We start from the raw sequence: 27,529 nt of genomic DNA on the forward strand, positions 1-27,529 counted from the left end.
ATATTTTACAAATGTTTTTGGTGTTCATATATTAGGGATTTAATTCACCATGTAATAAAGAGGTGTGGGGAACCAGGGTGATTTGAGTACAGAGTCAGTGAAGCGCCATTTTGACCATAAGAGCCATTCAAACCGAACATCCATCTGGTCCAGGGATGGGGAATCCTGTTGCTGGACTACAACTCCCATCATCACCAACCAACAGCTATGCTAGCTGGGCTGATAGGTGTTGAAGACTAAAAACATATAGCAGGTCCCATGCTCCCCATCCCTGATGTAATCCAGCATTCTATTCACAGTAAACAACCAGATGTCTCTGGAAAGTGTGCTAGTGGCACTTGGAGGCAAGAGTTCTCTGGAGCTATTGCTCCCCAGCAACTAGTATCTGTACTTAGAAGCATGCTGTCTTTGAACTTTGGAGGCTCTGTACAGTTTGAAGGCTGCTGCAACTACTTTGCAAGGCACTGTAGGGATGAAATAGCTCAGATTCTGACAGAAATTGGAAAGAGTACGGCTGATACTTTCCTTGTATAGTGTTCATCACATGCTGAAAAGGTACCTCTTTACCCGGCCTTTGACATCTGCCTGATGTTTTAACTACTTTTAATATTGTATTTTTACATTGCTGCAACCGGACTCTGGGGCCATAAAGACTATGAGTGCAAAGGGAAATGCAAAAACCAATTAGTCAAGAATTTCTCCTGTTTTGAATTATTTCAGTAAAAACCAGACTAGCAACCCAAGCATCTAGCAAGACACTGCAGTGGTAGTTGCTGGCATATCCCTCCATATAGATGTCTCCCACAAGTATCACTGCTAGCAGTGAAGCAATATTTTAGTTTGCATTCCATATGGCTAACTGACCAGAATGCCAACATAAGTCTTTGAATGATACACAGTGAGGATTTATTGTATTAAACCAGCCCTTAAACACATTTAAAAGGAAACTATAAGCGCAGGATTCAACTGCAAGGCTGTTTCTTCCTTAATGCTGCAGATAGGGAAAACTAGTTTTATTAGCAGGCAGAAACTCCTAGAAACAGTCCTAGTTTAAAACCAATTTGTACAATAAAGTCAATTTCTTCATGAAACAATAAATGGGAAGTAAAAACTATACAGACAATGTTGGAAAACAGTAAACTATTCTTTATTTTAAGTGTTCTTTTATTAAACTTATTCCAAACAACACAAGACTGATCCAAGAATCATCTATGGAAAACCGAAGAACAGATTCAGGTGTGAATAGCTGCTACCTAAAATGTTACCTGGAATGTGCATTTTTATTTGGAAAACAGTCTGCCTGATCTAACAGTGTGAAAAGGCTAGTAGTTTGCCATAAATGCAACACTTTCTGCTGTTTCAAACACATCTTATCTGGTTAGTTCACTGAACATCTGAACAGGTGCTAATCAGCAACTTAAATATGGGGTGGTAGCCACGAAGAAGGTTGCATCTCTGATCATACTTTTTGAAAACACTATCATGACTGGTTAAATCAGCACTGGACTATTTCTACCCAGTGAGTTCAGGACACCAGTATATAGCTACTGCCATTTCTAATTAATTTAAATGTTAATTACTCAAAAGCAATTTAATGAGTAGTTTGCATTGTACCTTTATACTGCAAGCTTTATATTCCATATTTTCAGTATTCTAATTACACTTGCTCAGCAGCGACTCCTACTTCTGAATGAAAATATGCTTGAAGCACTGTCCTAATGCCAATACCCAGACACCCAAGGTACTTGAGAACTCGGAAAAGGACAGGTCAGTGGGGACCAAGCATATTGAAAAACAAAGGTCAAAAACTGCTGCTTTGTAGAGCGAGTTGCTGAGGAAAAAGACAAATGTTAACAGCACTGCAACAGACTCTTGGTGCTCTCCCACCTGCTCAGCATTCCAAATATCCTCCAATGAACTATTTCCTGAATGTGGCAATATATTGTTAGCCTGAAAGCTTCTCTCCTTATAGACTTTCTAAATTGGTTCTGCAGAAATGCATAAGTATGTTTGGTTGGAATTACAGTATAAAAAATATAGTGACAGGAGGTGCGTATAGGAAGGAAGAGGCATAAAGACATCAGCAACAAATAAAAATTCAGAACAAAGGCAGAACTAAAAGGGGATAACAAAAAGCTGACTTCAGATAATCTACAACATACATACTGTATTAACTTTCTGCTGTCAGATTTCCCTTAAGACAGTTTCTAATGTGCAACCAATACGTGGTTACATAAACCACAGATTACGTAAACAGGCACATGACAACTACATTGAATAGATAGTATGAGCATATAACTCATCTCTTTATAAAAACATGGTGTCATTCCATCAAAGTTTTCAGAGCTATCTCCAGGGTAAAATCTTGGGTTCTGTGTACGCCAGAGAGACTATTTCTGCATATTACTGGGAAAACTTTCATCCCCATCTTTTGTTCTGATTCTACACTGCTTTTTCCTCAACACCCCTTGGTGCACCTTTTCCGGCTAGGGCTTCTAAAATTCTCCCCACTATCCATCCATTACAAACTGATAAGGAGACTGAGAATCACCTATTACTCAATCACAAGTCTTAAATATGGCTTTCATAATTTCCTTCTCCTTGCTCCTCTCAATACATTCATTGCAATGCGGAACTGCTGCTGTGCAAGTCCTGTCTATTAAGACAAGTATAGCAAAGAAGGAGGCCAAGCGTCCCCTTTTACATCTAGCCCAAGCTGCCCTATAAGAAATGTTTCCAATTATTTCACAGTAGCGCTCCCTTTGAAAACTTAGTAGGTACTCCCTGCTTGTCAGCCTACATGCTGTACCTCTTTGCCTGTACCTACGCATAGACCCGTAAATTCTGCACAGCTTAAATCTTTCTGGTCCAACTCCTACAAGACAGACCTATTTATTTCTCCCCCAGCTTAGGGTTTACTCACCCTCTTTCCATCTCCCACCACATCATCTTAGCCTGAAGCAACTCCAACAATCAGACCTATTGCTCGCCTTCCTTTCAAAAACCCCAGTAATGACCCACAATGTGGAAAAAAGCAGTCTTCACTTTATAAGCTTATAAAGCAAGAAATGCAACATTAGTCATGCAAATTTGTTTTCGCTTGCCACAGCCTTGTCTCTGGGGCAGCGGCAACCCTTCAGTTTTGAGGAAAGGCTGCCTTATTTAATATATTTTGAATACAGATTTTACATAGGACTGACTAGCCTATCAAGCATTATTACTCCACAAGTAATATTATGTCACCACAAGTGGGTGATCTCTTTCAACGCACAACCCTAGTGCAAAAAATCCACTCTCTTAAAAGAGAACGAAAAATTGCATGCTTTTGTGCATTGATACGAAAATGCTGCCTTATATGTAAAGATTTTAATCTGTCACCAGTTTTATTTATAGTCCATTTACAAAGGCATCAATATACATACATGATATGTTCACATCTGTGTGCAATGAATCTGTTTTCAACAGACGATAAGGAATACACACAAAAGGATTCCCAGTCTCATGTCTGAGAAGAATTACAATGGTGATATTTGCTACTAGCTACAGTATGCCTTTTGGAATTAGTAAAACAGTGTTCTATCACATGCTGCTTTTAATCAGGAATGCTCTTCAGTGCTGCCGCTGAAAGATCTGCTTCGAACGTGGTTCCGCAGCTGCTCTATGAGTTCCGGGTTTTGCTGCTGTATCTGCTGTGCAAACTGCTGCCCTCTGTACAGAAATTTTTGTTTTTATTTTACAAAGATCAGTAAACAAGAGGAAGCCACTGTTGTGCTGTACTCAAAACACAGGAAGCCAAAGCTCAAATTAACTCTACAGCTGAAAGAAAGTACTAATCAGACAGCCCATTTGCCCTAAGCTGAGAAAAAACATGAAATTTAGAAAGCTGCTCTTCATTTTGCTGAAAAGACAGGGAAAGCACAGGCCCAATGCTCAAATGAAGGATCAGAACATAGATGTGAAGTTGTAACCAGCGACGGCAACAGAAAACAAGAACTACTAAGTCAGCCCCCTTTAAAACAACTTAAAAATAGACTATTTTCAATATTCCATTGGTCCCTAAGCCCTGCCCAACCTTTAAATTCAGTGGGTGAGGCCTTGCTAATAGTGTCATGTGTTAGGTATTAAACTACCAGTAACAGGGCCTTCAGAGTGGTTACACCAGCTTTGCAAAATTCTGTACCACTAATCATTAAAGGGACACATTCTATTTTCAGTTTCAGGAGCCCAATGAAGACTTTTCTATTTAACCAAGCTTTCATCAACTGAACTGAACAACTAGTTTTGCCTGTGGCTGACATTGTTGATAATGAAGGAATTTTATATGCTGTTTGATACTGTTTTAGTGTACTCATGTCCTAATATACTTCTTACATATTTGCAAGCATAATACTGCTTGAACATTCTTATGGACAAGCAGTCTATAAAATTTCATATGAATAAAAAGAACCTCATAAATAAACCATTTCCATAAATATTAACTTGCAATTGCACTATGTACGTCACTTACGCATGTATGAGACTTGACAGATCAGTGAGGCCACCAACACCTGCCGCAGGGCCCCCTATAGCATTTGTCATCATTCCCGACATCCTAAGGATTTTAGATACATGGAGAAATATAGGCATTAGAGTGGGTGTATGTGAGAGAGAGAGAGAGAGAGAGATACATTTATCAAGTGTTCTCTGCCATATTATATAAAGAAAATAAGCTACAAGTAAATGTAGCTGTCGCTCTGGGAAGGACGTCAATTGGCACAACTTTCCTTTGCACAACTCCAATTAAAACAACCGGGAGTTTTAGAAGGCACAGCTGCTCTCTTGCACAATTCTGAGTCATTGCAATGGGGATCTGTGCTTGAGAAATTCCTGTTGAATTCTTCCGAATAACAATAAAATATTTTGCTGATAAAAGTATGATTTGCTAATAAAGTATTGGTCTTCTGCACCTCCTTTAATCTATTCAAGGTCTGTTCATGTTGTCTCTGAGATCCCAGTGTCAGTTTTGATTCTAGGGTCTTAAGCCGCCTCTTCACCTATCTGCAGCACACATAATATTTAACAGAATTTTGCTCTTGGCAATCCCTGAATTGCTGCTTATTACTAGCAAGAAAAATGATTAATGACTTTTTACCCCTAGGGAGTGCCTTCTGCAGGGGTGGGGGGAGGGAAGGAACAGGTGTGTGTGCCCATGATGTGAAAACTGCTAGTTCAGAGTCCGTCCGTCCCCAAAAAAAACCCCCATCATATCCTCTATGGTATGCCAAAGACTTTTTCACTTATGTCTTTCAACAGAGACTCCATTCTTAGTTCATACTTACAGTTGCTGAACTTGAGGATTCTGCATTAAACTCGCTGCCTGAAATAGATGAAATGCCTTGAGTTGTAATGCAGCCAGTGTTTAGCCCATAGCACAGTGAATAAAGAGGAGGCTTGAAATTCCACAGCATTGTGAACAGAGGTCAAACCTTTGACCAACCCTAAGCTGTCTGGCAAGCAAATGCTTTGGGCTCGATCCAAACCTGCTGTTTTGCAAACAGAAGGGCTTTCTCAATTTGCAGAAGCGACCTGGATCCAGTGGAAGCTCCTGCTAGAGGAAAAGGGAAGAGGCAATTTTTGCCAATTTCCCTTGCCCTCTGCGGCTCCAAGAGCCACCTCCCACACTGTTCTGGAAGATGTTCCAACGTTCTGGAGCAGGTTTTCAGGTAGCGTAGGGGGGCTTTAGGGGGTGTGGCGTTTGCCTCCTAGGTGGGTCATAAGGAAAGGGTTAAAATGAGTGTGATGTGATTGGCCAGTGGAAACTGATAGAGTTAGAGTTAGAGGGGGAGTTGTGTGAAAGTCAGTTGAGAGTTGGGAGCTGAAGAAGGAGGAGGGAGGAATAGTCTGTGGGTTGGTCGAGTTGTGTGGTGAGAGAGTGAGAGGAATTATTAGGTGGAGTCACATAGTTAGTTGGGATAATCAGTTTGAAGTTGTTAGATACGAATAGGACAGTTAAGGAACTAAGATTAAGAAACTGCCAAGAAAAATTAACTGAAACCATAAGCTTGTCCATGCCTATAAAATAAACTTGATTATTTGTTAATGTTACCAACTGACTGGACTCTGTGTGTACCCGTGAGAAACAGGTTGGTGGCAGCAAAGAGAGCAATTACAGTGGTGGCACAGGGTCAATAGACCGTCAAACGTCCGGGGGCCCTGTGTGATCGCCACAGGGGGCAACAGGCAAAAACTGCATCTCCCTTCTTCTCTTCTGCCTATGAGAGCACACAGTTGGCAGAGTTCCATTCCAAACATCTCTGGATCCAACACCTTATGGGGTCTCAGTTTTGAGAGGCTCATAGAAAACCTCATTTTATCAGGATATACAATGTAGGTCCCGTTTCTAAGCAGCCATAAGACCCTCCCCAAAACTATTTTGAAATGCATTCCAAAGACTTGGGAGCAGAATTCATTATAGCAAAACAAAAGAATCAGTGACAATCTACCATGGGGTTTGTCAGCATTGAGTAAGAAGAGTTGAGGTTTCTAAATTGCTCTTCAGGAGAACAAAATAAGACATGAAACAGAAGGAGGACCTGAAACGGAAACCACAAAAATTAATTTTAAATGAACTTACCATGCTAATGAAGGCAGGATTGTTTATCAAGCTTGCCATGTCAAAACTTAATCCAGTTCCAGTCTGAAAATTAAATATACACATCAATCCTGTACAAAGTAGCACCGAGTCATTACAATAGTTGAATAAATAGTTTGAAAGCCAACTTACAGGACTGGACATGTCTCTTAACTTCTGTTCGGCTATTTTCAGATTTGACTTATAGGAGTCATTTTCCGGATCAAGGTCCAGTGCTTTTCGATAGCTATTAATTGCTTCTTGGTATTTGTTCATTGAAGTCAGAGCCAATCTGATACGAACAAAGGAAGCCAATGTGAAAAAGCCAATCTGAAAGAGTATTTGTATTTTCTGATCTAATTCGCATTGATTTAAATGAAAAAAATGTAAATGCTGCTTAAATTCTAAGGAAGGACTCTAGTCCACAAAACTTTTAAGACATAATAAGTCTGTTTTGGCTTTGAGGTGTCAGGGAACTCCCAGCAGTGAACTAGAGTGTTGCCTACACTGACTGGCTGGTGTCCATTGAGACTAGCAGAGCGGGAGGCAGGAAGCCCAACAGTAGCTGAAACCAGAACCAATGACAAGCAGAGCCACCCTCTGACTGGTTGTAAGTAAGAAGGCAGACAGATGGGGGCAGGGTGAGGTTGGTGGGGTGCCAGTGCCAGACTATTCTGTGCTCTAGACAAGACAAACGACTTGACTCCCCCCCCCAAAAAAAAGTTAACTTCAATTTTCAAAAACAGATGTCTTGTATAAATGATAAAATTCTTCAAAATATAAAATAAAAGTAAAGTCATATGAGAAATTTATAGCAAGCCTGCTGCTTACTTGCATTTAACTTGTGCGCATTCAGCTTTTCAAGCTTGACAAAAAAATTAAAAGGGGGCAGGGTTCTAGGAAAAATGTAACTGCAGCGATTTTTAAAATGGCTTTCTAGGGGTTGTTCTGGCTTTACATGGTTTTGCTTGCATGCATAATGGCCAGGAACATAACCCCCATGTAAGATGCAAGTTACCTGTACTGTACTAGTAATTTTGGCTGTTAAGCTAAAGGTTGAAAGGTTCAGCTAAATTAAAAATTGCACATCTGCAGTCCTAGGTAGCCCAATAAAGGTATCATCTCACCAGCTTTATGTCTCTTTTACAGAGGGTCCAACTTAACCAATACCATCTAACTCAAATATGTTTCTTATTGCAATTAGCATTGTAGTTGTACATCTAATGTTTTAGGCCAAACAAAATTAATAGTTGCTATTGCTGCTGTATCATTCTCAATAACACCCATATTGACTCCTCTTAGACAGAGTCTGCAGTGTTTATGTACTGGTAGAATAAAATAAATCTGATAGGCAGTTGCCAAGCGATCAGAAATTATCCCAGGGGCATACTGTAAGTGTGGCGAGAGTTTGATAACTGATGTGTAAGTGTGTTAGGACAACACACTTTAAATTTGATGTTCAAACAAGTTAGGTTTACTTACCCCATTCTTCCATATGCTTTGCTATATTTTGGATCTATTGCTATAGCTCTTTCACAGTCAGTTATTGCTTCATTATGGTTACTCAACTTACTTTGAGCAGCAGCTCTGAAGTGAAAAAGAACAAGAACAAAGAGGGCAGCTAAGAAAAGTGTATATCAACAATGAGACTATCCATCCACTCATCAATTCAATCCAGTAATGTTGACATCCTAACATTTAAACTAATTTGCAGCCCAATCCTAATCATGTTTTCTTGGAAATTAATTCCAATCAATCTCAGCGGAACTTAATTCCAAGCAAATATATCTAGCATTGCAACCCTATCCCCAGCAAAGTCACCTGAACAAAACTAACTTCGCAATGGACTGAACTGGACTACTTAAGGAAATATAGTGGAGTTTTTATAGGGGGGGGCATGCTGGTGATCAAACAAGGACAAGAGTTTGGAGCCGTGTTCTGGGGAAGTGTAGACATATAGTAGAACTGATATAATTCATTGTTACAAGTTTATTTACCTGTTGCAATAATAGACTGCATTATTTGGATCCAATTCTATAGCCTGAGTATAACAATCCACTGCAGCACCATAATTTTCTTCCTTCATGTGATTATTACCTGAAATAAATTGCAACAATAAAATTCTGTGGATAATTGGAATGCTGATGTATTAAACAACAGCCACAGATTGTTATAAACTACACCACATAAAGCACTTTTATGACTCTGTTGCCCTTTGCAACTGTCTTTTCAGAAACAAATTGCTTTCAGCAGTATAACACATGCCAACTAGAACTATGCATGCCTTTTCCATGCAATATTCCTTGATACAAAATGACACAACATATGACCTTTGTTTGTGGAAATTCAAGAGATATCGTCATTTTAAACAAGGAGGAAAATGGGTAGAATAAGCGAGTCAGTATAGTCTGGTAGCTAGAGTACTATAACTGTATCTGAAAGCTTTGTGTTTAGATGCCATGTCATAAATGAGTGGGGGCCTTGGACATATCACAGAACTGAAGCCTTGGTGCCCCCAAATCTCTAAAATAGGAAAAGCTTTTATTACCTATTTCATAGGCCTACAGCATGGGTGAATGGGGTAACAACTGTAAGGATTTGCAGTATATAGAAAATATTTAACAGTTAATATATCTGTTCCATCTCTCTGTTCCATCTGAATCAGGAGAGGCAGTGGAGGTGGGAGCTTGGAGATGGCGATGGGCTTTATGTAGGTCAATAAAATGAAGCTGAATCCTGAAAAAACTAAGTTGGTATGTTTCCTGAGTTATCACATCAGGGAGGTGTGAAGATGGCCTGTTCTGGATGATACCACACTCCTCTGGAAGGAGCAGTTTGGCAGTGCTCCTGGATTCAACACTGCCACTGCGAGCTTATCCCTCACAGAGTTATAATTCCCATCAACCCTTAATGAACTTTAGTGCCCAGCATTCTGGGCGGGGGGGGGGGGGCAGAACATGCCTTAAAGGTGTCACTTGCAATCAGCACACAACAGAGACAGGGAACCTAACTCACTTTTATGGAAGTAAGTCTTACTAAATTCAGTGGGATTACTTCCAAACAGAGCTGCAAGTGTATTAAAGAAATGTTAATCTACTAATTAGATAGGCAATCAAATTTGCACACAGGCACAAATCATATTTCTGAAGCAATAAGTATTTTGTTCTATTTATTTTTATTTTGTATGGTGATAATAAAACACCTGGGGGGCGGGAATCACCCAACAAGCCCTTTCAGTGGAAGCCATGCACAAGGACTTCTCTCCCTGGTTCTCCCCCATGGCACCCCAAATTTGGCTCCAAGGGAGGTCAGAAGAACCTCCAGAACAGTGTAGGTGATGGGGAGGGAGGAGAATGGAGGATTATTCCATCCGGCAAGCTGAAAATCTTACGCTGACGGAGCAATTTCAAGAGTGTGACATTGAATTCCTCCCTTGTTTAATAGCAGTTACCTTCTCAGAAGACACACATTCTCTGTGTAAGAGAGAAAGAAGACTGCCTCTTCCAAAACTGAACTACTCACCCACAGTTTTTTATACAAGTTTGTATTAAAATATATATTTTAACTGCTGCCCAGTTAAATGAGGGAATCTTTTTAGTAGTTTAGAAGTTTTTAATTGAATGAGTCCAGCTCACTAACTTTGCAGGCCTATTTCCAAGTAAGGATTGCGCTCTACGTTTAAGTGTTCCTGTGCCTTTTCATTTCCTCCAGAGCAGCCAGCAGACTATTCCTTTCTATTATACAGCATCTAATGCAATACCCAACAGTTCTCTACTAACAGGGTTGGCTAGAAGCCTGAATAGCTGTGCATCATTCATGAACCATACTTCAATATGGCCGACAACTGAACTACGAAAACTATGGCAAAATGGAATGGTATGTTTACTTCTTCTCAGTTACATACCTTCATCCTTCAGCTGGTCAGCTTTCTCAAGATCCTCTGGCAAAGAATCTGAGAGAGGCAGTATCTCATTCTATATGAATTTTAAAGAAAGGTAAATCTCATTTTTTAAATAATCTTATCTAGATTTAGCTACCTCTATTACCAATCTTAAATGGAAATTTAGCCAGAGTGGGCCTATCAGCAATGAGCAGGCTAATAAGCTAATATTAGCTTATTATGCAAGGTACAGATGAGGGCAAGAAAAATCAATTGGTATAAAGGATATGACTCTCGTTTTTAAGTGCATCAGGGAACTGAGACACCAATCAAAATAATATAGCAATCTGGAATATTCAAGTATGAATTGCATTTACTGCACTGGGTTTTAAAACAAAACATCAAGCTCTTGGGTGTGCAAGTGTAGCAATCCATGCTGAACTCAGTTGCATGCAGTCAGCTTCTACAACATTGATTATCTATCTGAGCACGTGACTGTCTTCTGCCCAAAACAAGTGGTAAATATTGCCAAACCTGTTTAATAAATATGCAGATTCTTGCATGCAGCTCAACGCTGGGTGCCAGAAATTTGTAATCTAGCTGTTAACTCAGTAACAGGTACCTGACCCTCAGAACGTTTGTACCCATATAAAAGTCTTATTTATTTTAAAATTAAACACTTGCTTTCAAGTAAAAATTTGGCACACACATATCAGGATAGTGACTACTGCGTATTTATTCATTTTTAGTTCATCTGTATGTATATATTTACTTATTACTGAAGCCTCTTTTGAGAGATTGTCAGTGTTTGAACAATCATTATTTTGGCTTAATAAGATGAAATATGAATGAACCTTTTACCTGCACATGCAGTTTGTTCTGCTACCCTTTACTGGCCTGAATGAAACATGGTAGTCTCTTGTCCAAACCAGGAGACTGACTATACTTACCAACCTTGGAACAAGACAGGATGGAACAAGACTACAAGTTTAAGTAAGCCTCAACACATGGTTTAAGATTCTGGCTTGTTCCAAAGATGGTGATCACCAAGTTTTCCTGTTCAAACTATGGTTCACTGGTGGCTTCTTCATTGAATTCAGGCATGTTGCAAAAGCGGTAGAAAAAGAGTTGCATGTGAGGCTCTTTGTTCTTAGCTTATTAAGGGCAGATATAATTGTCTGAACCAGACCACTAGTCCCTTTTCTTCAGCTAACATGCTAGAACTAAAACCTCCTAAGAAAACAAAAAAACTGTGCCCTGTTAAAATTATTTAAGTTATAAACGTATCTGCTCCAATACAATCTTACCTTGTGACAAGAATCTTCAAACATTTCTGTCAAACGTATAGGTACTGCAAGATGGGAATCCTCCAAATTAATTTTGAAGACTGTCTCCAAACACTGAATTGCCACTGTAGAGAAATATGTTTTGTTTTTTAAAAAGGAAACCACTTGTTAATTTACCAATATATACGAGTAACACAAATTCTTCATTCCATGCCTTATAATGACAATTCACTAACACCAGAATCAAACCCACAGTTGTGGAAGGGTGACCTTATGTATGCCATGATAGAGGAAAGGCAGGATATTAATGGCAGAAACCAAAGAACTTGAAAAAAATCAGAGGTGGATTTTGACAGCTAAATCTGTGCAAATCAGCAAATTTAACATGTAGTGGATAAATAAAGCACTGCCTTCTCTCAGTCAACACCAATTGACCCAGACTCAGTTGACGAACCTGGCCACAGGAACATGCTTCATCAATAAGTACTTATAGATTTAAGTAGTTATTTATAAGTACTAGTCAGCTTTCTCAGCCTCCATCAAAAGGCAATTTGGATTAGAATTTCTTTGGAAATGTACTTCATATGGGAAAAAATAATGGTGTGACTGTTGGTATCACGTCTTCCTAGTTTCTAAGTCAACTACACCCATTGGCCACCTTCACAAGAAATGGTAAACCATGGTTTAACGCTATGAACCTGACCTAGAACAAGCCTGAGGGGATCCTTAGGCTCACACAAACCTCCCTCCTGCCTCACAACTTTGGCAGCATTTAGTCTTATTTTCCCTGAAACTTGGCTTGTTGTGTCATCTGGACTGAGGACTGAAATTTATAACAAACTAATCAAGTCAGCTGGAGAACCCATGGTTTGAATTGGGCTTGCTTCTATACCGATCAGAGACCAACCACATTCATGTACTCCTACAGTGTCAACTCTTTCCAACAGGCAACACGAGCTGGGCAATCATTCCTCTCTATGGCTAAATAAGGACAGACTGGACCTATCTTGATAACTTGCAATATTTCTTTCTCTCTCTCTCTCTCTCTCTCTCTCTCTCTAACGTCACAAAAATGTTTGATTTAACAAAAGTGCATGTGTTATCCAAGCAAGAAAAACAAACGAACATATCATCTGCACAACTTCCATTAGTACCAAAGGTGCAGAGTTTCTAAAATAATAACGGGCCTTCTAGAACAAACTGCATCATCTGTTTGCAATTGCTATAAAGCACTCTGACGTCCTGGGATAGAACAGTCTAAAATAAACAAATGGTTTCAAATAAAAGTTTATTTAGGTTTGTGATACTTCCAAACAATTTTCTCGAATTCAGAATGATTTTATATATAGGATATCAACGTTACTTTGCTATTAAAGAATAATGAGCATGTTTTGTAGTAAAACTATTGCAACAGCTTCACTATTTCCCTACCCCTTACTCCAAAAAGTTCAGGTAATGTACATCAGCCTTCCCCAAACTGCTGCCCCCTCCTATTTTGGACGAAAACTCCCATCAGTTGCAACCAGCATGGCCAATAATCATACAAAACATGTAGAGGGACACCACAATGCAGGAAGCTAATGTATACTGATACTCTCTCACAACAAACCTGTGAGGTTAGGGCTTGGCGTCAGCTGGTAAGATTTGCAGTTCAGGTTGGATTTTAACTTGGGTTTCCCCAAGCTGAGTACAACACTGTATATTTACTACACTACACTGCTTCTGTTTTGGAAAAGGAAATTTTTAATCTGGAATTATTTCCAAACCTTTCCAAAAAAACCTGTCAATTGTTTATTTATTTTAACAAACTTTTCCTAACGAAAAGCCAAGCTGCCTTCTTTTTTATTGCTGAGATGCTTTCCAAGCCAACAAGCTCAACATGGAATTACACCCTCAATCTTTGCAGGCCCGCAAGGCCTAAAAAAACCCCCAAATACACATTCCCCTAGCAAAACTGCATTTGATGTTAAGAAAAAACCTGCGAAAAACAAGGGAGTATGCCAGAGTGGCACATGGCACAAGGGCAGAGCAGAACTCACTGGCATGGGGAAAAGGGCACAACAGTAAGTATTGGCCCCTTCAAAATAGAAGCAGCCCACAGGTGCACACCTGTGCAGCCACCGCCAACTCATGAGTTCCCTGGACCTCTGCCCTGCCTTTCCCATTCCTGGGGAGTGGCATCACCACTTGAAGGGCACCACTGATGCTCCATCTCCCGCCAACCCCCATATATTACTCCTGGGAGCATGGCAAGGTAGGGATGAAGGGACGTCTACTGCAGATTCTTCCATGCATGAAGTTGCTCAATTCCTGCTGCCCATACTAGGAATTGGTACTCTGCTGGTCAAGGTACGTGCTGTGCCAAGGAACTCAGAATTCCCATATATTTATGTAGGAGAGTGTAAAAGGTCTTGTAAGTCATACAAAGGGCCTCGATTACATGCAATTTGTGATGCCTGCCTGATTAGTCCCATCATCTTGCTGCACCCACTTTGCTTAATAGGTCATGACTCCTCTTTGCTTCTATATAAGCTTCCTATTCCTGTCTATGCCCTCAATCTGTGCAAGCAGTCACACTACAGTGGTACCTCTGGTTAAGTACTTAATTTGTTCTGGAGGTCTGTTCTTTACCTGAAACTGTTCTTAACCTGAAGCACCACTTTAGCTAATGAAGCCTCCTGCTGCCGCCACACCGCCGGAGCACAATTTCTGTTCTTATCCTGAAGCAAACTTCTTAACCCGAGGTGATATTTCTGGGTTAGCGGAGTCTGTAACCTGAAGCGTATGTAACCTGAAGCTTATGTAACCTGAGGTACCACTGTATATATATATGTCAAGAGTGGGAAGCCTGTGACGTGCCAGATGAACGCTGGACTTCAGCTTCTACCATCCCTGACCAGTGGCAATGCTGGCTGGGGATAATGGGAATTGGAGCCCAAAAAATTTGGAAAGTCACATGTTCCCCATCCCAATCCATAGCTTGATCCATAGCCTTCTCAATATAGCTTCTCATGAAGCTATATTGCTTCATGCTCTGCTTGAGCTTTAACATATCTCTTTCCCTGCTACTTAATCTCACTGTATGCTTGGATTGCTTACACTGAGAAAAATTCTACTGTCTAATCAAGCACAAATTTCCTAATCCCTCAACATGTCAATTCCATTTGACTCTATCTTGCTGGGTTATGCCTATGCAAGTATTGCAGTTCACTGTTCTGAACAAAAGGGGGCCACCACTGAAAAGGCTTGATCCTGTGTTGCCATCCTCCAAACCTCCTGTAGAGGAGGAACATGAAGCAGTGCCTCAGATGATCTCAGGGTCCAGGTCAGTTCATTTACAGCCTAGCAATCACACATCTACATCCAGTGCAGAATAAGGCAATTTCATGTATGTAATGAATCTGCTGTTGGCCCACAGATGGCTCCCAAATGAACTATGGTTTTGCCATCATCTCCTTTCAACTCTCGGGTAGGAAGTACCCTGAGAAACTCCAGTTGACTACATACCAGGCAGGATGGGAGCCACTCCCAGCTGAAATTCCCTCAACATAGAGAGGCAGACCTAGAGCTAAGCCTCTCTATCCTTGCCTTTGATCTAAGCATGTCACATGGAAGACTTTACTCTGCCTCTGTGGTGTATGAAACAAGAAAGATGAGCCTCACCAGCCTCCAGAAGCAATTTTTGGCTACCAAGCCCACCCAGTTTGTGGTTTCCTGCCAACTGAGCCTCATTGTTGCTCCATGTAAACTAAGAACATAAGGATCAGGCCAATGGGACATCTACTGCAGCATCCTGTTCTCCTAGTGGTTGCTCAGATGCCTGCAGGAAACCTGGATGCAAGACCCGAGCATGAGAGCATTCTCTCCTCTTGTGGTTTCCAGAAACTGGTATTTAAAAGCCTTGCTGTTTCTGATCATGGAGACAGATCATAGCCATCATGGCTAGTTGCCATTGATAAGCCTTATCCTTTATATATTTGTCCAATCCTCTTTAAAAGCCACCCTAGTTGGCGTCCATTGCTGCTTCCATCACTGACTCCTGTGGGAGTGAGTTCCACAGTTTAAGTATGCACAGCATGTAGAAGTACTTTCTCTTATCTCTCTTGAATCTTCCAACATTCAGGAAGACAAAACAGGCGCCAGGTCTGGCTGCCCACTGCAATCTGACCTAGCTCTCTCCAGGGGTTACGCACTGCAAGGGAACATTGGTTGTGTTTCGACAAGCTGTCTTCCTGGGAAGTCTGTCTGCTATTAGTCATCTTCTAACAAGGTGTCTCTGCTTGAAAACCTCCAGCACAGAATAAAACAAACACAGCTTTAATGCCTCTCTTGGTTTTCACACATTTGACATCAACACTTCCATCAGGCATCATGACTCTTCAGTCATCACCACAAACCTTCCAAGCTTTCTTGTTCATCTGATGTGAATGCATCCATCTGACTCTGTTCTCGCAAGAAATGGATGACAGCATATACAAGGCGTTTGACAGAAGACATTTTCAAGGTCTGTGAAGCTCTCCTGAATCACAAAAGTAAGAACAATCAAATTAGTTCTAAGGAAATACAGGGAAACCCAGTAAAACTGAGAACGCAAAAGCTTTTAATTTCAACAACAGTTTTTCTGGATGCTACTTTACTGAATTATGCTGAAGCTAGAAGAGTTTGTTGTGGATAACGAAGACTCCTTTATCATAGACTATAGGGCTCTGCTCATTCCAACATTAAAAAAAAATCAATTAAATAGTATTGCATTAACCAATCCTTTTTGCTTTTCCCCATTGCTGTTCCTCTCCAAAAACCAAAACAGGGAAGGGATAAGGCGTGGGTCGGCAAACTAAGGCCTGTGGGCCGGATCAGGCCCACTTGCCTTCTGGATCTGGCCCGCAGATGGTCCGGGAATCGCACATGCACTCTTTCCCTCTCCTTCCCTCGGTGGTGGCACCGGCACCTCCTCCCTCCCTCCCTCCCTCCTGGCTTCTCCCCGCCCTGCCTAGAGGAGGAAGAGGGCTGGGCTTTGTTGGTGCCAGCAGCAGCAGTGCTCAAGCGGCCGCCATTTTAAGCAGCCCTTATCCGGAGCCCTTTCGTGCACCGCTCATCGTCCCCTCGCTGCTGCCGCCAGCCCCTGCAGCTCGCAAGACACAGGTAAGCAGCCACCAGGGCTTGTCTGGTGCTGTGGAGAAGGGAGGGGAAAGTCAGGGGAGATGGCTTATAGTCTGGCCTTCCACAAAACCCCCTGTTGAAAAAATCTGCTGACCCCTGGGATAAGGAGTGCTTATAGAAAGACAGGGTTCCTGCCCCCCAGGCCTTGGGCACTGATAAATTCATCAAATTACCTTTTATCTTCTTAACTGACTTTGCCCCTCTGCCTTGCTACCATCTGTAGACTGAGAGAAGAGCTTCAACCAATCATGCACATAGCTGATTTGTTGGGATTTGCCTCTCAACATGCAACTGCTGCACTTCAAAGAGCCAAAATGTGGGGATACAGGAAGCAGTTAAGCCTGTTAAGCTCTCTATTTCCCTGCATGAGGACTGAGGGAAGAACTAAGAATCTCATAGCATACTAAGACTAACCAATTTATAATGACAAAAGCTTTTGTGGCTTAGAGAAGCCCCTTCAACAGAGACATAAAGTATCACCCTCAACTGGCAGGTATGCATACAAATGGGTGCAATGTATTGTGGGTTTTATTTTTATATATATATATTTGAAAATCAGTGAAAACATCATGCTTTTTTTTAAAAAAAAGGGCACAAAAGGGAGGAAACGTAGTAGTTGGAAATGATACGGAACCAAGCACTGATCAACAATATACAATTTATCAAGTAGGTCAATTCTGTTCATTTGGATCTGAGTAGAGACAATGATTTCATTTCGCAACACAGAAATTAATTTCCTGACTCTGGAATTTCTAGATTTTTCTTCTGGGTCTTTTCTTCTGCCCTATGGTAAAAAAGGTAAGGTTAAGGGACCCCAGGACAGTTAAGTTCAGTCAAAGGCGACTATGGGGTGCAGTGTTCATCTCACTTCAGGCCAAGGGAGCCAGCATTTAGGCTGGTAGGATCCTGGCTGTGCTGGCATTGCTACCCAACACTGTCTGCCTGCTGGGGTGGAGCATATTCATACTGGTAGTTCTATCAACTATATGCATGGATTTGGTTGGGTTGCAATATTGACTTCTGGGAGGGGTTAAAGTGAGAAAGAGAGAGGTTGCTGCAGTTTGGGTACAGTTTCCCCAAAGAGCAGAGCTGGGGTGTGTTTCCTGGTCTGTTCAGGTGTTCTCCCTAGTTCTCAAAATATGGAGGCTATTATTTTTAATACCCTTTTATTGGATTTTATAAACAAGGATCGTAGGAATAATAATACAAATAAATATACCAAGTCTTCTTATTTCATTTGTATATCACAAAAATAGCATAATAAATTTTCAGTAATACCTACAACATATGGTTCATTATTAGTGATCAATGTGTAAGTTCTTGGTTCGTGAATTTAAACAAAAACAAAGAACAGAGATAACAGGTAACATTCAGCATCACATAGCTGAACATCCAATCAGGAGCCCTTGTGATTGTACTTAGAATAAGTATGAGTAATAGTCATTTCCCCTCTAATTTTACCAATGAAACAATATCAAGTGTTGGTCTATTTATGAATGCAGGAGGGGGCGTTCAAAGGGAAGACAATAATTTATGTTTCAATAAAATTGAGATAAACCAGACTAAGCCAAATGTTGTACATTTTCTGGACTACTGGCATATGGAGGCTATTATGATCTATGCTTGATGGCTCATACTCAGAGGCCAGGGGCGTGAGTCATAGTGCTAAGATTCTGTGAACCTTGAGGGGGTTAAGATGGGGCGAGCTTGGGTTCCAAGTGAGCTTTTAGAAATTTATTGAAGCCTGAGCTTCCAGGGGTGGGGGCGGAAGCTTGGCACATTACATATCCTTAAGGGAACTCTTTTCTTCATTTAACAGCAAACCAAGTCCCAGTGCTGAAGAATGAGTGCACTCACCACCGGAGATGAGAACTCAGACTACATGTTGCTGGGCTCAAGATGTTCACGAAAGACAGCAGGTCTGTCACTATGGATCTTATGTCTACTGTGAGGCTGCATTTTGGGTTTTGCTGAGGCATGCACTTTATTTATTTATTTAAAACATGTCTAAACCATCTTTCAATTAGATATTCCCGAGGCAGTTTAGATTGTTAGGGGGGGGAGCAAAAAACAAATGAAATGACAACAATCGATAAAACATTTTGCAAGTAAAAGGAAGCTTCCTAGTAAATATTTTGAGCTCTTCCTATCACCATCCTACAGCAACTCACATGCACATTGCAGCTAGGCCTCAGGCTGGCCATGGTTATTTACACAATGCATAAGCATATTAGCCCTGGGCAAGAGATGAAAGGATGAAAACAGCAGCAGCTGCCCCGCCCACCCCCCAAAAATCCACCAACTACCTCCAATGTATGGAATGTCCTTAAGGACTCTGTAAAGCAGTATGCTCACTGATGCTGCTATAGAACTAAATTTTTATTAATAATAATTTATCACCTATCAATGCAGCCCCAAATTGCTTTCCACATTGTTGTTTTAAATGAACCACACAACTGAACTGATGGAAATGGCAAAGGGAAACATGCCCTTTTATGAAAATAAATATAATAACTGTCTTCTTCCAACATAGAACTGCCCTTTAGGATGAAGACTAGAACATGGTGACCTCAATGCAAACTTGTGAGTAGTGACACAGTGCTGACTCAGAGCTTCATTTGCATCCAGCATCTTCTCTGTTAGAAATTATGTAACTTACGGGAAATTTTTCCCAGTACAACTTCATAGGTTCTCCTCCTCCTCCCCACCGCCCGCTGCCAAATTCACCCTGAAAAGACTTCATAATACCGATGCTAAAAATACTGTGTGGACTATTAAGGCTGATGATGAACATCCAAAGGGTTGCTAGCCAATGGCGAAGCAAGAAGTGTTGTCATATAATAAACGGTGTGTTTGTTTTAATGGTGGCGCAGCCCACTGGAGGCAAACGTTGCCGAGCGCAGGAGGATGCAGCGTGTCCTTAATAACGGCAGCATTTTGCATCCCCCCGGTGCACTTTAAGGAGTTATATAACTGGCCGCTTCTATTTCGGAAAACGTTATTCCTTGGGAATGCTTTCGGCAGGTTCCCCCTGGTTCGCCCACATACGCACATTTGGCAGGTGGACAGCTTCAGGGCTGGGAGCCCAGGACAACCATGCAATGCGCACCCAACGCGGGAGAAATCCTGCCTAGGAAACCTGACACAAACACCTCCGCTCGCCCATTTTCTCCATCTGGCTAGGCTACGTCCACCTCAGGTGCGCCAGCCAGACCGAGATCGCCCCGGACGCGAAGGCGGGAGACGGCGAGCTACCCGAGGGGTGGGGTGCGAGGCGAAGACCTGCAAAAGGGGGAAGGAAAGCGACGGGGATGCTGGGCGGGCGCCCTTCCTCACCAACATCTGGGAGAGCCAGATGTTCGCCCCGTCCCTCCTTCTTGCACGGGCGGCTACGGCGGCAGCCGCCTCTCTGCGGCTTTTGCGCGGCACACTCCATGCAGAAGGGCAGGGCAATGGCAGAAGAGCTTACCGCGCCAGCAGGATCAGGAGGAGGAGGAGGAAGACCGGGCGGGCGGAGCAATGGCTGTCCGCTCCCAAGCTGCTTTCGTCCGCCGCCGCCGCTGCTGCTGCTATGAGAGGCACAAACTTGTCCCCGGCTCGCTCCCGAGGCGTTGTTGTCGTCCGGGTGAGAGGGAGTGAGGGAAGGCGGGCGCGTGCCTGAAGGGGGCGCGCCTGCGCGCGCGGCGGCGGCGGCGGGAACAAGACCTGGCCCGGCGGAAGTGAATGCGCAGCTCGGCTGGGCGGCGAGCGCGCGAAGCAGCGGCGGCGGCTGCAGGCGCACGTGGGGGGAGCTGTGCGTGCGCCCCGGCAGGCGGCGAAGGGAGCTGGGAGCGGCCGGCGCGTGGGAGCCGAGAGGGGGGCGTCCTTGGCTGGGAGCGGGGGCTGCTTTTCCTCGCTCGGCTTCCCTTCATGCTGTCCTTGGGCGTCTCCGCGGGCCGAAGCTTCTGCAGGTACCCCCGTGCAAGAAAGACCTCGCCTCACCTGCAAAGGAGTAAGGCGGCAGCGGGAGGGTCTCGGGTGGGATCTGAAGGACGCTGATGGGAGGGGGTCTGGCTGTCTTTTTTCCCTCCTGGCCGCAATATCTTTTGTGTGGCACAAGTGCATTAAGCGGCCATGCCCTTCCTTCCGCGGTGGGAGTAGCCGCTTGGTAAAATCGCTCCTTTATAGGTTAACCTCCCCATCGCCTTCCCTTCAACTGTTTCCAGCGCCCGTTTCTTCCTTCAGATGCTCGCTGCTAAGGAAGAAAGCCATACCTTATTCTTGAGGGTGTTTCAAATAGACGCAGAGGAGGGAATCGCTGCAGTTTAGGAGTTGTCATCCCTGAAAAAGAAGATCCCACCCCACCCCACTTCAGCCCTCTTGACCATATTGGCCACCCTCTCCTCCCTTTAGGTGCCACAATTTTAGCAAGCCTCCGGCACTCAGAATGTGACGGAAACTATCGAACATGCAAAAAGAAAAAAGGGGGGGGGCACACTATGGGAATCTCTTTATTGTGACATGAGCCTTTGCAGGCAGGAACCTGCATTCATGTGGGATGCATGCAAGGAACATCTTATGTATATTGAGTCCACATGTCATGATTTCAGTACCATTAGATTTCTAGATTAATCTTTAATGGACCAATTGGGTATATGCTTTCACTGGATTGCAGTTTGAGAAGTAGGATTAAAGAGCACCCAAATGTGCCTGCCTTGACTGCATGAGATCCCTTACTTAATAATACAATACAGTTTCTGACACACCTTAATGTAGAACAGTGACAAAAGGGCTCAGTTCAGTAATCATTTAGCAAAAGCATTAAGTTGCTCGTGAATTTTGGAGTTAATTTATTGAAATGTGCTTAGCTGCGTTTGTAACAGACATGCTTGTATATTTAATATATGATTGAGAAACCTGTAAAGCTATTGTTCTTGTCTTTATGAGCTAGAGTGGTTATAACAGTCTGCCTATATATAATATGCTATGGTCCTATACATATTTTACAGTGATGAAGATAAGGCTAAAAAATAATAATTTCTAAGACACTATCTGTGTTACTAATGAGGGTGGTTGCAGGTTTTAGATGCCGTTTGAATAAGCATGACTCTGTGACATATTCTGAAATCATTGCTTTATTCCAGCAGCTATTCCTTTGCCAATTTAGTCTTGCCTAAATCCATTAGTGGACCTGAATTTACACAGTTCTGCTTAGGATCTGGCAGCAAATCAGTGCATGTTAAATATCTGATACATGAAAGACAGATGAGTGAATCTTACAGGAGAACTTAGATATGTACAGAGTGTCTTGAGTTTGACGTAAGTAAAGTTTCATCTCTGCACGAGGCATAAATAATGCAATGCTGCTTGTTGTCCCGAAGCCGTGCTTCATATTTTCAGCAGTGCTTCTGTCACCAGTCCCTATGAAGTTACTTTCTAGTACTAGAGATGAGAGTAAATGGCCTTTATCATTGGTTGAATGTTTGTGGGATAATGCTTGGTTAGACTTCTTAAGGTCAGGGAGTGAGTGTAGCAAATGAGAGCAACAGAACAGTCCTCATTTTCCTTTATATGTGCATGTACTAGTCGCAGTGGTTAATTGCATGGCCAAGGAACGCCACATCTGCAGAAAAAGTTTTTCAAGCTCTTAATATGGAGATACTCTGTGAGCACCCTCCAAAAATAGCTGTCTGTTCTTCCTGCTCTTTAATTGAAAGCCACAGAGTGTGATCTGATCTCTAAGCTGCGCCCAGTCCTAAATTCCCCTTGAACGCCCAACACAACATCAGTACAGTGAATTTATGCCAGGTGATCTCACTCTAGATCTCCTTTGGTTTCTTATGGGATGCAGTGATGGGGAACACTGCACTTGCTACTCAGCTAACCCTTGGGCATATTTCAGAAGTACACGGACCATGCAAGATTGACAGTCCCATGATTTTGTGAACCTGTCAGAATTCATCCCGCTAGTGCGGTTATTCAATAAAAGCTGTCTGCATTAGATGTGTGTGTGTGTGTTCTCCAGATGATAGCGCTCCTTCCTGCCATTGTTACTCAGCTTGGATGTCTTAATGGTTAGGGCCCTATAATGAAAGCAGGCACTGGTGTTTGTCACCCAATCAGGGCTTTAGATTGGCTCTGCCAATGGATAACAGCTCAATGTTCTCCTGTAACAGCCCCTTCAGCAGTTACCTCCGGTGGGGCTTGATAGTAAGGTATGCTGGGGGAATGGACTAATAAACTGATGCTCAATACAGGTGAGACAGGGGTGCTGTGGTTGGGTAGCTTATCTGCACAGAGTTCATGTTGTACTCGACACAGTCACCTTTTGCCTGAAGGAACAGGCTTGCCACTTCAACGTTCTCATTGACGCATATTTGTCACTGAGGGCATAGGTTGCTTCTGTGGCATGAAGTGCCTGTTAGCAGCTTATATTGGTGTGCTAGAATAAAGTCTGGATACAGAGAGGGTCTAACCATAACGTTCCGTGCTCTGCTACCCTCCAGGTTAGACTGTAATGTGCTCCATATGACGCCTTTGAAAAATGGCAGCTGGTTCAGAATGCAGCGCCTAGAATACTAAGTGGGACTGGTTGCCATGATCACATCACATCGGTGCTATTGTAGTGGTAAAGCTGGTTTTGACCCTTAAATCCCTTTACAGCCTAGGACTAGCCTATCTCCTCATGTGCCTACCCAAACGGTAACATCTTCAGGACCAGGGGGAAGAAAGGCCTTCTCAGTAATGGCATCCAGTTATGGAATGCTGTCCCCAGAGAGATCTGCCTGGCAACTGTTTTGTTGTCCTGTCAGTGCCAAGCAAATACCTCCTTGTTTTCCCAGGTCTTTAGAGTTAATTTTATCTCTGCCAATTGTATTTATATGGTGATTCCTGCCTTTTAGTCTTAACATTTTCTGATTATTACCTGTGCCTCCCCCCTTCTTCTTTCTTGTTCTTTTTGCATTTTCCTTTTATGCAAATCACACCAGCAATGCCTGTTGAAGGACAGTATATAATTTTTTAATAGTTTTTTAATACTTAAAACAGGCAGAGTTGCCATTTTGTCCCTGGCAAAAGGGTTTTTTGCAGGATGTTCATTGCTGGCACGGGATTCCGTCCCTTGTCTAAAGAGAGCCCTGGAGTTTGTGGCTGCAGGGGTCAGTTGCTGCCCTTCTAACCATTGGGCCATGGAGCCTATCGCGCAGTAGATTCTCTGTACTGGTGGATTGCGTCTTGGCGGGGGCATAGACTGGATTCTGTGATAAGCTTACGGCACACCTGCTTTCATCCACTGTTGACTGGTTCCTTCCCTCCACAGGGTACTGCAGTAATGGTGGCGTTAGCAGGGATGAAGTGGAGTGGTTGCTGGCATTGTTTCATTCTTCTTCTTCCTTTATGCTGGTATTGTTTTGCTTTCTGCTCTGCCGCTGGGAATACATAGGATCACAATTACATGATGCTCCCACCGGATTGCCCTGCCCATCTTTTTGCAAGCTGCCAAATTCATTTTCACTTCTCCTGTTTATCAGGGGACTGCTTTGTTGGAGAGATAAGTAATTTGTACGTTTTGACATTTTAATCCATCGTTTGTATTTCCTAGCGTTGCTGTGGTTCAATTCCCAGGGTCTGGAGGTCTGTTGCTGAGATTAAATTTCAGCTTCACTTTACATTGTCAGGTTTCTCATGGTTACCTAAATCCTGATAACAGTTGTCATAAAAAGGTCTAATTGAAATCTGTGGTTGGAACTTCACCCCGCCCCTCAATAGCAAGCTTGAATGTGTTTTGGAGCATGAATTGTGGGATTGTGAGAACTCCTTTGTTTATTTATCCCTTGTACTTTTAGAGAAAATTGGAATAATGAGGGGGCAGTGGCCTGCTGGAAGCTTAGAAAGCAAATTTAGCCTTGGGAACAGAACTATTATGAGTAAGAGAGAAAACAGAAAAAATTACTTTCTCCACACTCAAGTCGTTGCCAAGCTATTACCTAAACCTTGTATGGCAGTCAGTTTCCCTCCTGAAAGGCTGTTCTCCACACGCTGCCTCCCCCCCCACTTGGTTTTCCTAAAGTTCTTTTATTCTGATACTACTATTGTTCCTTTTGTGTTACTATTGTGACAGACTGTGGAGGGGGTTGCCTTACTGACCAGTCCCCATTTTTTAACTTATAGGCTGCTACCAGGCAGAATGGGCCTCTTTCTGTGCGAGAGAATATATGAACCCCAGGGTGATGTGAAACAAAGTTTTACTCAAAATAGACCCACTGAAATGAATGGGCCTAACCTAAGCTTGGCTCTTTCCTAAAATGGATTGTTTGGCACTATCTTGTTGTTGTTGTTTAGTTGTGTCCGACTCTTCATGACCCTATGGACCAGAACACGCCAGGCACTTCTGTCTTCCACTGCCTCCCGCAGTTTGGTCAAACCCATGCTGGTAGCTTCGAGAACACTGTTCAACCATCTCGGCCTCTGTCGTCCCCTTCTCCTTGTGCCCTCCATCTTTCCTAACATCAGGTTCTTTTTCAGGGAGTCTTCTCTTCTCATGAGGTGGCCAAAGTATTGGAGCCTCAGCTTCAGGATCTGTCCTTCCAGTGAGCACTCAGGGCTGATTTCCTTAAGAATGGATAGGTTTGATCTTCTTGCAGTCCATGGGACTCTCAAGAGTCTCCTCCAGCACCATAATTCAAAAGCAGCATCTCTGATTCCAGTGTCTCTGTGGCCAGCCAGAAAATTATTAAGAGGGTAGTGCCACCTTTTTAACTCTACACCTGCATGTCAAAAGGATGAGCCAATTTTATTCAGCTATCTCTAATGAAAAAAAGGAGTACTGTAATTTCAAAAATGTTTATTCGGAGACAAAGCCTTTAAATATATGTTTATTCATCTTCATTGTAGGAGTCTGAACTCCCCAGACACTGGTTGGCATTGTTGACCTACATCTGAATATATGGTTTTGCCACACTATATATGGATTTACCTCAAATTTTCTATCCCCTTCCCCAGTTTTCTTCTGGGCCTTCATGTCTCTAATCCTAGTCCTTATCAAAACATTTCAGATGTATAAAAAACTTCAGAATCTTTCATCTCACCTTATATTTCTTAATAGTTAATCTCCACAAGTGCACCTGTAATTTCCAGTTAACCCATTGACTTTTTGCTATATTGCTTCTTTTGCTATTTAGCTTCTCCCCTCCTTCTATTTACAGGGCAGGTGGTCCAAGGGTTTTACTCAGAATGACATTAGGAACAGAAATTACTTCAGCCTTCAAGGCCTCATCCTGTAGTGCATCAGACCGAAACTTCTTGAAATGGGATTTGCCGCCAGAGCAAATTAGAACAAGGACTGAAGAACTTATCAAGAAAACAAAGCAAATCTACGACAGCATTGGAATGCTTGATATGGAAGAGGTTACTTATGAGAACACTGTACAGGCTTTAGCAGATATAGAAGTGGAGTATTCAGGTAATTGTGACATGGCTAAGTATCAATTTCAATTTGCACCAGAAGGGGAGAGACTAAACTTGTGAAATCAGATTTCTAAGTACAGGTGCATATAGCTAAATATAACAGCAGGCGCATGATATAGTATGAAATTAGATTTTCAGCAATGTGATTTTATAACAACTTTGAATTGTGCAGGCTAGGTAGGAAGTTGACCATTTAGGGCTTTGCATGCATATGGAATTAGCTAAGAAAACACTTTTTCTGCTTGACATTCTATGAAAAGCTCAAACAAATCTTGAAATAGTAACAGGTTTTTTTAAAAAAAAAATCTGGATAATTTGTTCATACTAGGAAGGTCTCTTCCTCCAAATGAGTAGCACTGAGTACTGCTGTTATCCTCTGTCTTTTGTTTATTTTGGGGTTGTTTATTTTTGGTTTTCTTTTAGTGGAAAGAAGCATGCTGGATTTTCCACAACATGTCTCACCTGATAAAGATGTCCGTGCAGCAAGCACAGAAGCTGATAAGAGACTTTCTCACTTTGATGTTGAGATGAGCATGAGAGAAGATGTATTCCAAAGGGTTGTCCATTTACAGGTAAAACAGTAGGGAAAATTACTTGTCAGCCATTTGCCTAGGTGCCTTATAATGCCAAGTCTTGCAAGAAGTTCTGCCTATGTGTTCAGTGCTTTTCAGCATCTCTGTTAATTTTTTTTACTTAAGAAATGGAGAGATAGCTGTGTCTTGCTCTGTTTCAATAGAAAGCTGGAAGAAATGGTTAACACTTCTCAAGGAGAATTCAGTAAGAAGAAATGACCTGTGGTTTACACAGCTGCTCCAGGCAGTGGGGAAAAAAGGGATTGCAACGTAATCAATTAAATATGTTTTCATTTCGATGGTTGGATATTTCTGATCGTTTAATATTTCCTTAAAATAAAACAGCCGTTGGCTTGCATCCAAACATCACACAAGAAAATCACAAATCAAAATAAATCAGGAAGGGGGAAAATCGCAATAAAAGCAAATCTAATGAAAACAATTTCAGCATTAACTCGTCAGATTAAGATCAGTACAAAAAAAGAAAAAAGCAGACCAAGTAGGACAGCCCCTGGCTGTCATGGCAGATTTAGCTGAGATTCCTGCAAAACAGGGGTTTGGACTAGATCACCCACAG

The 27,529-nt window shown here is 42.2% G+C and overlaps 2 protein-coding genes across 3 annotated transcripts in view; one reads left to right on the forward strand and one right to left on the reverse strand.

The window, feature by feature from the left end:
- Window positions 1–1,125: 1,125 nt before the first annotated feature.
- SGTB (small glutamine rich tetratricopeptide repeat co-chaperone beta) lies at window positions 1,126–20,615 on the reverse strand. 2 transcript variants are annotated; one of them, XM_082242204.1, is made up of 11 exons: window positions 20,406–20,615; window positions 16,174–16,292; window positions 11,798–11,901; window positions 10,515–10,584; window positions 8,608–8,707; window positions 8,093–8,197; window positions 6,764–6,902; window positions 6,614–6,676; window positions 5,319–5,356; window positions 4,508–4,591; window positions 1,126–3,708 (listed from the first exon to the last, which is right to left on the reverse strand). In XM_082242204.1, the coding sequence occupies exons 2-11, from the start codon at window positions 16,271–16,273 to the stop codon at window positions 3,597–3,599; spliced, it is 915 nt and encodes a 304-aa protein (XP_082098330.1). In that variant the 5' UTR covers window positions 16,274–16,292; window positions 20,406–20,615; the 3' UTR covers window positions 1,126–3,596. The 2 variants fall into 2 exon arrangements, with proteins under 2 accessions (XP_082098330.1, XP_082098329.1); XM_082242203.1 differs by having other exon boundaries at window positions 16,174–16,295; window positions 20,406–20,614.
- Window positions 20,616–20,620: 5 nt separating this feature from the next.
- The window catches only part of NLN (neurolysin), a 29,150-nt gene continuing 22,241 nt past the window's right edge, over window positions 20,621–27,529 (forward strand). The window contains exons 1-3 of the mRNA XM_082241905.1: window positions 20,621–20,886; window positions 26,119–26,375; window positions 26,804–26,952. Of these exons, the coding sequence (XP_082098031.1) occupies window positions 20,660–20,886; window positions 26,119–26,375; window positions 26,804–26,952 (633 nt within the window). The 5' untranslated portion in view covers window positions 20,621–20,659. The remainder of the gene's footprint in view (window positions 20,887–26,118; window positions 26,376–26,803; window positions 26,953–27,529) is intronic.

The sequence above is a fragment of the Podarcis vaucheri genome (genome assembly GCF_965113315.1).
Source record: "Podarcis vaucheri genome assembly, chromosome: 11".
Classification (NCBI taxonomy): domain Eukaryota; kingdom Metazoa; phylum Chordata; class Lepidosauria; order Squamata; family Lacertidae; genus Podarcis; species Podarcis vaucheri.

Coding starts and splice junctions, on each gene's coding strand:
- SGTB (XM_082242204.1), bottom strand. CDS start 16,273: ATGTCTTCTGTCAAACGCCTTGTATATGCTGTCATCCATTTCTTGCGA. Junction 11,902..16,173: donor TGAACAAGAAAGCTTGGAAG/GTTTGTGGTGAT, acceptor ATTTCTCTACAG/TGGCAATTCAGTGTTTGGAG. Junction 6,677..6,763: donor TAAGAGACATGTCCAGTCCT/GTAAGTTGGCTT, acceptor TTTAATTTTCAG/ACTGGAACTGGATTAAGTTT.